Consider the following 11,987-nt stretch of genomic DNA (forward strand, 5'->3'; position numbering starts at 1 on the left):
AGACAGGAGAGAAGGATGAGGTGCAGAAAACAGCAAGAAATTCAGAGACGAAGTAGAAACTGAAGAGGAGATGGAGCTCCAGAGGGAGGAATTAGAATGGAGATGGAGGACAATCGAAAGCTATTCTGAAAATTGCAGGAGGAAAAATGTTTATGTGGGAGGGCTCCTGTGAAATCAGCTTTTTGTTGCCATATAAAAGTCAGGCTGCTCAGGCTCAATGAGAGAGGTGATGCAACCTGTTCACCAAGTAGTGAAACCTGCCCAAAAATCATTACAGGGTGTCTTTGGGGTTCAAGACTTGGTGTTAGGACTGGGCGATATGACCCAAAATTCATATTTCGATGTTCTTTAGCTGGATAGCGATATACGATATGTATCTCGATATTTTTTTAAAGCCATAAAGTGAGGACAAAAAGAGAGTTCTTAGTCAAAGCTGTGTCCCAGGTCTCACACAGGCACTTTTATTAACATACAGCGTAGATGCACATGAAAAAGTTACTCCGAAATAAATTATCAGCATTTATTAAATAATAATGCTCCATAAATTAAATAAAACAATGTTGTTTTTGTGCATAACTGAAAGCTCACAATTGTGCAGTCAAAATGTAAACTAAAAGATGCTGAGCATAATAACAAAGACAGACAGATTTCGCAGCTGCCTGGAGTTTGAAATCCTCTTTGTAACCATGTCTCTGAACAGGTGCCATTTGTGGTCCTTATACACACACAATCCAGTAATGACTAAGGCCGTAATCCTGAAAATGCTCCGACAACCATCAAGCGGTGCGGTTTCGTAGCTTATCAACGTCGTACTAAAACATTTTTTGACAGATTGCTGCCCGCCGTGGTCAGGTCATGGTCAGTAAGCACAATCAGGATTCAAACATAAGGCGCACTGTCAATTTTTGAGAAAATGAAAGGATTTTAGGCCGTTGTGTCAATGCGTTGACGCCGTCGAGCCCCACGCACGGGGCGATACGCAGTAACTCATTAACAGAGATTTGCCGTATTAATGCAGTTATGGTGTTAATGTCATTTTAGCAAGATTACCTCCACCAGCAGTTGAATAGTAATATCCAAATGTTTTCTTTTTACCGACCAGCTCCTCTTTGATAGCTGCCATGTCCATCTTGTCGTTGCCTGCAGGTGAAGCGATGGGGGAGGGGGAGGTGTGTTCAGTGAAGGAGAGAGGCGAGGCAGAGTAACACAGCATAGAAACAAAAGTAGACGAAAGAAAGGCAAACTAGCAGCTCCATAAGTATAATTATAACGTAACATAGACTATATCGATATAAACAATATTGTCACGTCTCATATCTCGTATAAAAATATATCGATATATTTAAAAACGCAATATATCGCCCAGTCTTACTTGGTGTGTACAAAAATTAGGTCCAAAAAACAGGTGGGGGGTAGAATTTAAGATGTTTTTATTCTCAAAGAAAATAGAGCGTTGATAGCTGAGTTATGTTGTGTTTGATTTGTAAGGATAAAGTGAGCAAGGAAGTACTTCCATAGCTCAGCAGGTTCTGACGCTACTTTGCAAGTCAACTGAAAGGTCCAGTCAGCTGTCAATCATAACCTGTCTCTGCTGCTCATCGGAGAGTCCGACCTGAGGTTAAGCTGTGTTGCTTCAGCATACTCCCTTATTGAACAGTGAGTACTTCAAGATGATGTTCATGAAGAAGAGGTGGTGGATACATCATGTGGCTCATGTATTTGGATGAAGTACTATGCTCTTCCTATGTCATGATGAGTATGGAATATATAGCATCACTGGTCAGCTGACTGTCCACAAATATGAGACCAAGCCAGACATAGCAGTGGCATCTATGGTGTGATGGGAGTGATCCAACTTTCATTTCGACCATCTTCATGTAATTGTGATTTTTATTTATTTATTTGATCTCTTTAATCTTTTTATCTCTTTATTTTTTGGGGTGATGAGGGATTTGATGGGGCGGAAACACCCAAACACATTGTTGTACTCCTCTGCCACAAACTGAAGCCAGTTGCATCAGACTCAGCAGGGAACCACATGACTAAAGGCTGAGCTGAATTACAGTATATGTGCACATGTTGTGTCACTCTCCCGTTTTCCTCACCCCTCCAGCCCTATGAGCTTCTCTGCTTCCCTTCTTTTCCTTTTCTTCCTCCTTCTGCTTGTCATCCCTCTCTCTTTCTGGTAAGCCTTCAGCTACAGAGGCCTCCTCCATTTTGCATTGATGTGAGCTGCGTGTCTACATGCGTGCATTTGTGCTTCTGTGAGGATATGAGTGTATGTGTGCCGCAGTAGAGTGCTGCCTAAAGCGGAAGCCTGTGCTAAGGAAGTGTGCGCTCGAGCAGAACAATGGCATTCTGGGTAAAAATAGCCCTTGCTCTGTTGGAGGGAGAGAATCAGAGACAGAGGGTGACAGGCAGAGAGGAGAGAGGAAGGAGAAGATACAAGTTTAATGACTGTGTGGTGAAAAGAAAAAAATAGAAACTTCAGGTGCAAATGTGGGAGAAGTAAAACAGGAAAAAGAAAATCATGAAACTGACTAAGAAACTGACAGAAGTGCTTCTGAAGGTTGGGATGCCTTTGTAACAATAAACTAATCGCACTCGGTAGATATAGAGATATTTGACATCGATGTCTTCTGTACAAACAGAATTTCGGGACCAGTAAGAGTGTTGCTAGTGTAACCAGTGTATTATATTAAATCACAGCTCATAACAGAATTCATCAAATGCCTTTAGTCATATTTTGTAGCTGTGGAATAAAAGATGTGGCAATTTTTCGTAACTCATTATTTTACAATATATGCAAAGTTTGGTTATGAATAGCAAGACTAGCCTTGAACCAGCCATGTAAATGTAATAGTCCACACATAGTAGCAGTACTATGTAGTGGAGAAAGGAGCGACAGAAAATCATGCCGATAGATGATGCAGCTTTGGCCAGAGTCAGAGATAAATACAGTCCTGTGCAAAAATCTTGACCCACATCTCATTTTTTAAATTATTTTCTTCCAAGGAAACAGACATTCTTGTCATTTTTAAAGTGCCTTTGGATAATATTTCTCCAGCTTTTCTTGAATGTCTTTCAAAGTTTTTCTTTGGACATAGGCTGCTCTTTTACTCATTTTCAGTCCAGTCCTTCTACCTGTCCTTTTTTTTCCAATTTTCAAATCAATTTTATATATACGGAGCCAAGTTACAATAGCAGTCACTTTAAGGATCATAAGTTGAAGCCTGTAAAAGATTACAGAGAAAATTCCTGCAGTCAAATTACTCCCTTTGAGCAAGACAGTAGGAAGGAAAAACTCCCTTTTAACAGGAAGAAACCTTCGGAAGAACAAGGATCAGGGAGGGGCGGCCATCTGCCGTGATCGCCTTGGGGTGAGGGGAGGAAGAAAGGACAAAGACACACTGTGGAAGAGAGCCAGAAGAATGGTACTTTGTTTGTGAAGCCGCTTAACACTGACCTATGACTTGTTCAAGCATAAAAACTAGAACCAAACCCAACGGACTGAATGGAAGGATGGCTGTCAAGATGACATTTTTATAGAAGGGAAACAAGAACTGGACTGAAAATCAGTATCAACAGGTTTCATGGAGATCCAAATTTCAGTGTTATTAAAGCGGTGTGGGAGCATCTTGACAGCGAACAGAATAAAAGGCATCCGAAGAAGAGCTTTGAATGTCCTTCAAGAAGCCTGAGAACTGAAGACTACTTAAAGAAATGACAAAGAAGTTGCCTAAAAGAATTCAGGCTGTGTTGGAAGAATGAAGGCGAGTTACAAGCTCGTTTGAATTACACCAAGTCTTACTTTAAATGTATGTTTGTACGTGTTTCAATAAATAGCTGCACCTATTTAGAAATGAGTGTAAGCTTGAGAGTTTTGGACAGTACTGTTACTCTCCATCATGAAGGTGCAATTGCTAGACCTCTATTTGGATAAGACAAAGTAAAAGCAATAGTAAGTTACTGCTACAGATTTTCTGCGAATAAAATCCAGTGGCAGGGAAATGCTGCTTGTGACAGGTGGGTATGAATAAAAGGCAAATCCATTTCTTTCCCTATTATTAAGTGCGAAATAGATGGAGTAACTGAAAATAGCAGGAAATGGACTGAAAAAGAGCAGAAAGGTAGACAAGAAAAAAAAAGACGAGAGCTGGAAGGTATAGGACAAAAACAAATCCAGCTATGCTCAACATGCTGTAAAAGGACAGACATTCTGAAAGAGAAGATTCAGAATGTGCTGCAGAATGACACATGAAAAGAAAACAGCAGTGCTCTGCGGCATGAATTAGCACTGATGGAGCATTTTAGTGAGTGTTATTGACAGGAGTAGAAAAGGCCAGATTGTTTGTGCTATATAGGCTAAGTGGGCACCACTGGGAAAACACACACACACAAACTTCCCTGTAATGTCATCTTGAATATACTCTCTCTGAGAAAAGGAGGGAATGAGTTCACTTTAGGGTTGAAAAATGATTCAACCATTTCAGAACCTACAGTACAATGTGGTGCTTCAGGGGATGTACACAGAGTTGTGTTTCCATCATGTCAGAGGGCATTACATCGGCTTACATTCATTTGGTGTACTGTACTGTATTCAGAATGTATTCTTCAGGAGTTTAAACCTGAACCCCAATTAAGCTTCATTTATGTTGAGCTTAAAGATTTGACAGTGATACATCTCCTGTATGGGATATAAACTCATTTTCAGTTACAGTTAGCATCGAGGCAGCCAATCAGAAGATAACTTCCTCATCAGCTACTTTGTTTAGTTATAATTGCTGAAGGCATTTAAGATATGCCAGTGACAGCGTCTCAAAATATTTTCTTTCTGTAATGCTATGAGTCCCTAATGCGCAAAAAGATTTTCCATCTTCTGATAATCTGTTTCTTTTTTTTTATGCAGAAGCCATGTTGGTGGGAATAGGATATTCAAATGAATTTAAATTTTAGGTTTCATTGAGCGCACATACTTTTTTGATCTTTTTTCCCCCTCATTTTTAAATGACTGATCCAAATTTTTTTAATATTAAGATTTCACGTATCCTAAGCTGCATTATTCAGTCATTTCAAATTAAATGTTGAAATGTGAGTTTTTCTGTGAATTTTATATTGTAAAAGAAGTTTTGGTGACAAATGGCAAAAGATAAATGATTAAAAAGAAAAAAGAAAAACAAACACTTGGATGTAACCTGTTGTCTGTTCAGCTTCTAGTTCCTCTACCATTTAATTGTTTTTCTTACTGTAATTAGCTGGTCATGATAACTGGAGGCTAGCATTTTCAAAACTGTCGGATCAGCTTATATTACTATATTTATTAATGTTGTGAATCCTGTGCCAATTATAGTGCTCACTGCTCGGCCCAAAGCAGCACTGTCACTGTGAAATCTAAGGGAGATGGAGTCTTTTGTGTGACATCTAATCGCAGATAAACTCCCAAAAGGATTCAGAAAAAGACAGGGGATGGAGCAAATAAAGGAGGCTTGAGAGCGGGAGAGAGCTATTAAAGGCAGAATGAGCCAGAGAATGGAGTTTCTGTAGAAAGAGATTTGGTGAGTTTGGTGTAGAGAAAGAGAAAGGACTCGATGGAGGTGAATAAGAATAGAGATGATAGATAAGTGTTGAAGAGGAACAACTGCTTCTGTCAATTATTCATTACATGAGTAATACAGCTGCTCTTCAGCCCCAAACTCCATTAGCTGTCATGGACAGAAACAGACACACTGGCACAGAATAAACAGAAGGTGCTGGTGGCGTTGGTGGGTGGTGAGCTAGATACTGGAGAGATCATCAAAAATACATAATGCATAAGTATTATATATTATGTTGAAATGCAACTGTAAATTTAAAACTAACTCTCTTCTCAGTTTTATGCCTTAGACCTCACTCCTGTAGTATTGCTGTGCTGCTAACTCTATTAGTCAGTGTTAGCATAGGACAAAACACTTTATAATGTGTTACACCTCATTTATGTGTTGTACAGGTAGATAATTTATTGTTTTTAGTCACTCTCATCATTTCTTGCCACTGATGACTGTTAATTTTATCTTGAACTCTAAGAAAAAACCCTCTGAATGCTCATGGGGTAGAATTCACCATTAGCAACTAGCTAATTGGAGCAGTTAGCAATAGGCCGCACGACACTACAACACCACTTAGTGCTACTTCTATGTGTTGTATGTTGCATTCTATTGTGTTTCATATTGATCTGATGTTATACGTTTGTTTCTTCTGTTACACTATGAAGCACGCCGGTGTATTTATGGAACAGACACAATAGCAGACACGGGAGAAACAAACTAAGGTTTAAAAAAAAGCTAGTCGTTTATTTGACTGAAAAAACGTGAAGACAAAACAAAGCAAGGCGAATAGGGGCAAGATCTAAACTAAAAACTAAACTGGGAAAACTAAACTATGAAAACATAGACATAAGGCATGAACATGGAACTGAAGAGGAACATGCAAACATAAATGTGAAAAAAGTCTGAACATGAACATGAACCTGAACCTGAGTAGTAGCAAAAACTCTGTGGACTGACGAGACATGACATGAAGATAAACAGGCGACCCAACGAGGAACAGAAGGAGACTTAACTAGACTCTAACACTGGACTCTTCACAATAAAACAGGAAACATGGAGATATGTAGACATGACACACGAGCTTGACAATGTGGACACAACACAGACATGAAACACGTGACACACTGGACAGGAAACATGACACATAAACAAGGAGACAAAGATGAAACAAAAACCAGAATAAAACTTAACTAAATCCTAACTATAAATAACACAAGAACCTATTATCACAAACTTAACATAAGAAAATCTAAAATACAAAATAGCCTCAAAACGTCACAGACCCAGCCCCTGACACTTTGTGATTCTTCTGTCTATAAAAAGTGCTACATGTACATTTTATTTATGTAGAAGCTAAAGAGGCAGATAAAATCCTTAGCAGTTAATAGACTCACACAGACACATAACGGGTATGGCAGTCTATTCTCCCTGCAGCACGGACTACACTGCCCATGAGGCTACATTCTTTAGGACTATGTCTGTAACATTCTGCCTATTGCCTTCATATTAAATAATTTAAAAAAATTATTTCTTCACATCATTATGAGACGTGAGATTGAGACACAGGCATTTCAGCCTCTTAATGCGTGTTTTGTTTGGGTTTTCACCGGCACGGAATTACCAAAAATAGAGAGAGCATAGCCTGACATATGAAACAGGAAAAGACCGCCGTGCAATCCCTTTATTTCAGCAAAGTAACTGTATTCAGAATACCACCTTTTTAAACAGTAACTGTAATGGAATACGGTTACTCATATTTTGTATTTTAAATACGTAACGGTAGTACATGTATTCCGTTACTCCCCAACACTGCATTTAAACAACAGAAGTTGACCTAAAGTGCTATAGACAGGTACATTTACATTTCGGGTCTCCAAAAACTCCAGTTTTAAAACACAGAATAAGATGAAAGGTGTTTTGTTTTATTAAATAATTAATGTGAAATTAAAAATCATAGTGATTTAGTGGTCATTAAAATGTGTTCAGCATTTACAAATTGATGATAATTCGTCTCATAAATCATGACACACTGCTCTCTCCTATTTATGCTGCCTTTATAGTATCAGCATCTGTATTGGCATTGACAAAACAGTTTTTGTATTTACTTACAATACCAACATTTGCACTACTGTACTTCACTACTAAGAAGAAGGGAATAACAAACTAATATTCACCAGGTGGATAAATGAAAAACTGTTGCAGCAAGCAAATTTGTAAATACCTCTTTGTCATATTATCTTGAAAGGTGATGAGTTTCTAATAAAATGTTGCGTCTCTGGAGTAATGTTTATGATATTGTGAATTTTCGAAATATATTTGTATGCTACTAGTTTGGCTTTGTCAGAATGAAGAAGACCAAATTACGAGGTAGATTAAGTACACTGTTGTGCACCAAGTCTTTCATTTTTTGCCACTCAGGCTCACAGTGTGTGAAATCAAGTAGAGTTGATCTGATGAAACAGGGAGTAGCTGTTAGAGCGACTTGGCCTTTTAGAAACGTGCATCAGCTCAGTTTAGCCGCTACACCTCTGACAGCTCTGTCTGGAAATAAGATTTTCAGTGTACACAGTACGTGAGTGTATGTGTGTGTGAGGCTGTTGCTGTAGTTTGCTATTTAAGTGAATGCTGAGTTGAAAGTTAAGAATATTAACCAGGTTATGAATGTGAAACAATATTAGTTAATCCACATAAAGCGATCTTTGGTGCAGTAAGGCTAAGGTTGTATCACAATTACACACAAAACAAATTACATGTTTGTCTTTTTGTCTTCTCTCTGTTTCAGAAAAAAGAGTGGTTATGTCTCAACTGCCAGACGCAGCGGCTGATGTCTGGAGAAGGTCTTGATGAGCCTCCACTTCCTGTTCCTCATCCGTCTCCCAAGCACCAACCCACGGGCTCGCCTCGACACCAGACACCAATCAGTCAGCAAAGTCCCCTCCACAAGCCTACCACCCAGCAAGGGACCAAGCCAGGCCAGCCCCAAACACAGAGCCAGAAGCCACAGGCGGGAAGTGTCGTTAGCAGCCCGTTTGCACCCGCAGCTGCCAAACAGCCAACTGAGACCAAGACTACAGCACCATCCACGACACCAGTAACAACCACTGAGATCGAGAAACAGCCAAAACCATCAGAGGAAAAGCTCAAGACTGAGCCCGAGAACCAAACTTCCAAAGAGACCAAGCCCTCCCAGAAGAAAGGAGAGCAGATCACACCGATCAAGGACATTAAGAAGTCCAGGCACTATGATGTAAGTCTGATTTTTGCATGTCACCAATTTATGTGTTAAACTAAGGAAAATGACCAAAAAGTGAACACAAATGATTTTTGAGTTTTTTAAATGTGTCCAATATCACATTCAAATGTGAACTATGCAAAAAGACACAAAGAAAATGCAAAAGTCATCGTGCAGTTGTACAGAAATATGTGGATACAGACTTAGAGCCAGGAGGGTTTTGAGGCATGTCTGTCTACACTGAAACTGATTTCCTCCAAAATTTCAGGATGTATCGCCATTAGAGAGACATGCCAGGATAGACTTAGCAAGACACTCAGGCCATGGAAGTGATGAATTTTGATTTGACTGTTCGGACTGAGGTTGCAGTGAATAAAAGCAGACCTGCATTTGAGTTATGACCATTTATTTATTTTACCCCAGGCAAAACTGAGAAATAGCAACTTCCACAGGGCATGAGGCTACTTTTGGCTCTGATTTGACACTATATTTATAAAATTGAACTCAGTTTACATGTAATCAAGAATGTAAAAAAACAGATCTGGGTCGCATATAAGTAAAAACTGACTTTTGAGGTATGGTCCAGCTTCACATTTATGTTTTTGGGGGGTTTTTGGGTTTTTTTAAATCAAACTCGCGCTCTGGTTCAGACCTGCAGAGCTTTAGCAGAGGATTTCTCCATGCTGCTCATTTTTGTGGCACTAAAGCTAGAGTTTAAAAAAGGCCAAAGTTCCTTTGACCTTGTCCTTCGCACAGAAAAACTGCTAGGTATAGTTATTTAAAGGTTTTTCACATTAACTAGAGACTATGTTGGTTTACTGTAGATGGCCTACAGCATCTTGTGCAGCTGTGTCACTCACATCCATGCTTTTATGCTTGTTGCATTGCTATTGTTCATGAATGCAGCTAAACAACTAATAACTTCTATAAGCTGATTCTCCATATTCACATAGTCATGGGAGAAGGGTCAGGGTTGGGATTACTTTTAGCCTTTCTGGATACAAACTCAGTGTGTGTGGGTGTGTGTGTGTGTGTGTTTGCGTTTTACACCACATGTATGCTTCAGACTGACTTGTTGTATGTGCGGATTACCTGGATTGCTGCCTACATCTGGTGAAAATTTCATGTCAATAGCCCCATTAGAAATGTTTTTCCTGAGAAAAATGTTGACACATTCAATACTTATTTTTTCCAATGTAAACATTATATAATGTTTTTTTTTCTGAGTTTCAGTTACTTACTTCAGATAAGTAAATCTGAACTTCTTATTTTACCACTATTAATTTGGATCCTTTGCTACATGTTTCTTGTTTTTAAATATTCAAAAGAAATCTTTTTTTTTTTAAATTTGGTCTCTGATCCATAAATACAACTTATGGTTGTTTTGTTCTTTTCTTTTTAATTAAAGAGGAGTCAAAATGCTAAAGCTTTGTAATGAGCCTTCTGATTTATGATACATATTTTATTTGCAGTCATATTTGATCACTTCTAAAATGGGAATGTTCATTATTATTATTATTATTATTATTATTATTATTATTATTATTATTATTGTAGTGACAACTAAAATACATCAGTTTTGACTCTGCACTTATTTACAGAGGGATGAGATACTTGCCTTGTCTCATTTTCCCACACTCTATTAAGATGATATTGTCACTAAAAGTGACTAGTGCCCATGATGTGTCATATTTTTTGTACTGTATCTCTTGCTCGGTTAATATGGCTTTTGTGCTGCCCATGCAAAGCTTATTTAATGTTTTCAGTTCTTGTACAAAATGTCCCTATATATTTCTATTCAGACTGGTGCTTATACATATACATTTACTTGCAACACTGACATGATAATCACTTTGTTTGCAGATATGGGTACTTTACATGGCAAAATAACTGTTGCATAGATGTAATAAAAGGTAATTCTAAGCTAAATCGGTTCCATTTTCCTCAAGTGTTGGACGTCCATATTGATTTGGAAAGTATGTCATTGATTCCCATTTCACAGTATGCTGAGGCTGCAAGTGACAGCAAGGCATTGGATTACCTTGGGGAGAGACAGAGATTGAAAAACAAAGACAGCAGGAAGAACCTTTTCTTGCTGTTCCAATTCTTCTAAAAATTGGCATGTCATGAATCTGTAAAATCTCCAAGCCCTTAGTTCATGTAGCAGTCTTGTGGTCATTTTTAAGGTAGCGCTGGACTTTATCATCTGAAGAGCTGCTAAGTAATTAAATTATACAGAGCTCAAAGTAAAGATGCATTATAACCACCTTAAGAGCTTTTCATGATTTTTACCAGTTTTCCATCCTTTTCTCCATCTCCCCAATCATTTACCAGGTTGGTTCCTTTGAGATTATAAATGACTGTTATTAAGAGCCATTGATGAATGAGTTTTCATTTGTTCAGATATTAAAGTCAGCTATACAATCTTACTTTGAGCTCATCATCAAAAGGAAAAAACATGAAAAACACAGTTTGACTAACCTCTTTCCATCAATGGCTCAACATACCTAACAATTATAAGTCACATTAAGATTATTGCATAATAATGTTATTTGTCTTGAGACAAATGAATAAATCAGATCAGATTCAAAGATGTAGAGTAAAATTCAAGTGTTTTGACTCAATTCTCAATTTTTATTACATATTTAGATATTTAAATTAAGTTATATTTAAGTTGTTTTTATTTAGGATTTAGTGTTAGACATGTTAGCTACGTGTTAGCTAATGCTAGTGAACCTGATAGTAATATATTTTTGTTTGTTTGTTTTTTCTTTAGATTCAAAATGAGTATGCGCAAACCTATTTGTGTTATATGAATGTAAAGTTTCTAAATATGTAATGACTGATATTTATTTTACCATTGAGTCTCTTTTTATTTGTTTTTACTTGTTTTCAGTACATGTTCTCTTTTCTATTTATATTTCCAAACTGGGATGAAGAAAGTATTCTGATTCTGAATAATTCTAATAGGCATTGTGTCCCTTAAATTATAAGACATGAGTAGCATGTAGTAATAAATAAATCTCTTTTAGACTGATTTAAACTAAAGCACTCCATTTCAGCCCACTGGCTTAAAACTAAGTTTAATGGAAAAACATAAAATGTCTTCATGGTGATTTAGTGATCTCGTGAATGAAATCCAGTTGATATGAAATCAGTTTCATTAATTT

General features: G+C 37.7%; 1 protein-coding gene across 1 annotated transcript in view; it reads left to right on the forward strand.

The window, feature by feature from the left end:
* bsna (bassoon presynaptic cytomatrix protein a) overlaps positions 1 to 11,987 on the forward strand; it is a 111,083-nt gene that overhangs the window by 73,279 nt on the left and 25,817 nt on the right. The window contains exon 3 of the mRNA XM_005730715.1: positions 8,368 to 8,832. Coding sequence (XP_005730772.1) covers positions 8,368 to 8,832 — 465 coding nt within the window. The remainder of the gene's footprint in view (positions 1 to 8,367; positions 8,833 to 11,987) is intronic.

Source organism: Pundamilia nyererei, unplaced genomic scaffold (assembly GCF_000239375.1).
Source record: "Pundamilia nyererei isolate P.nyererei 1_Seehausen unplaced genomic scaffold, PunNye1.0 scaffold00039, whole genome shotgun sequence".
In the NCBI taxonomy this organism is placed as follows: domain Eukaryota; kingdom Metazoa; phylum Chordata; class Actinopteri; order Cichliformes; family Cichlidae; genus Pundamilia; species Pundamilia nyererei.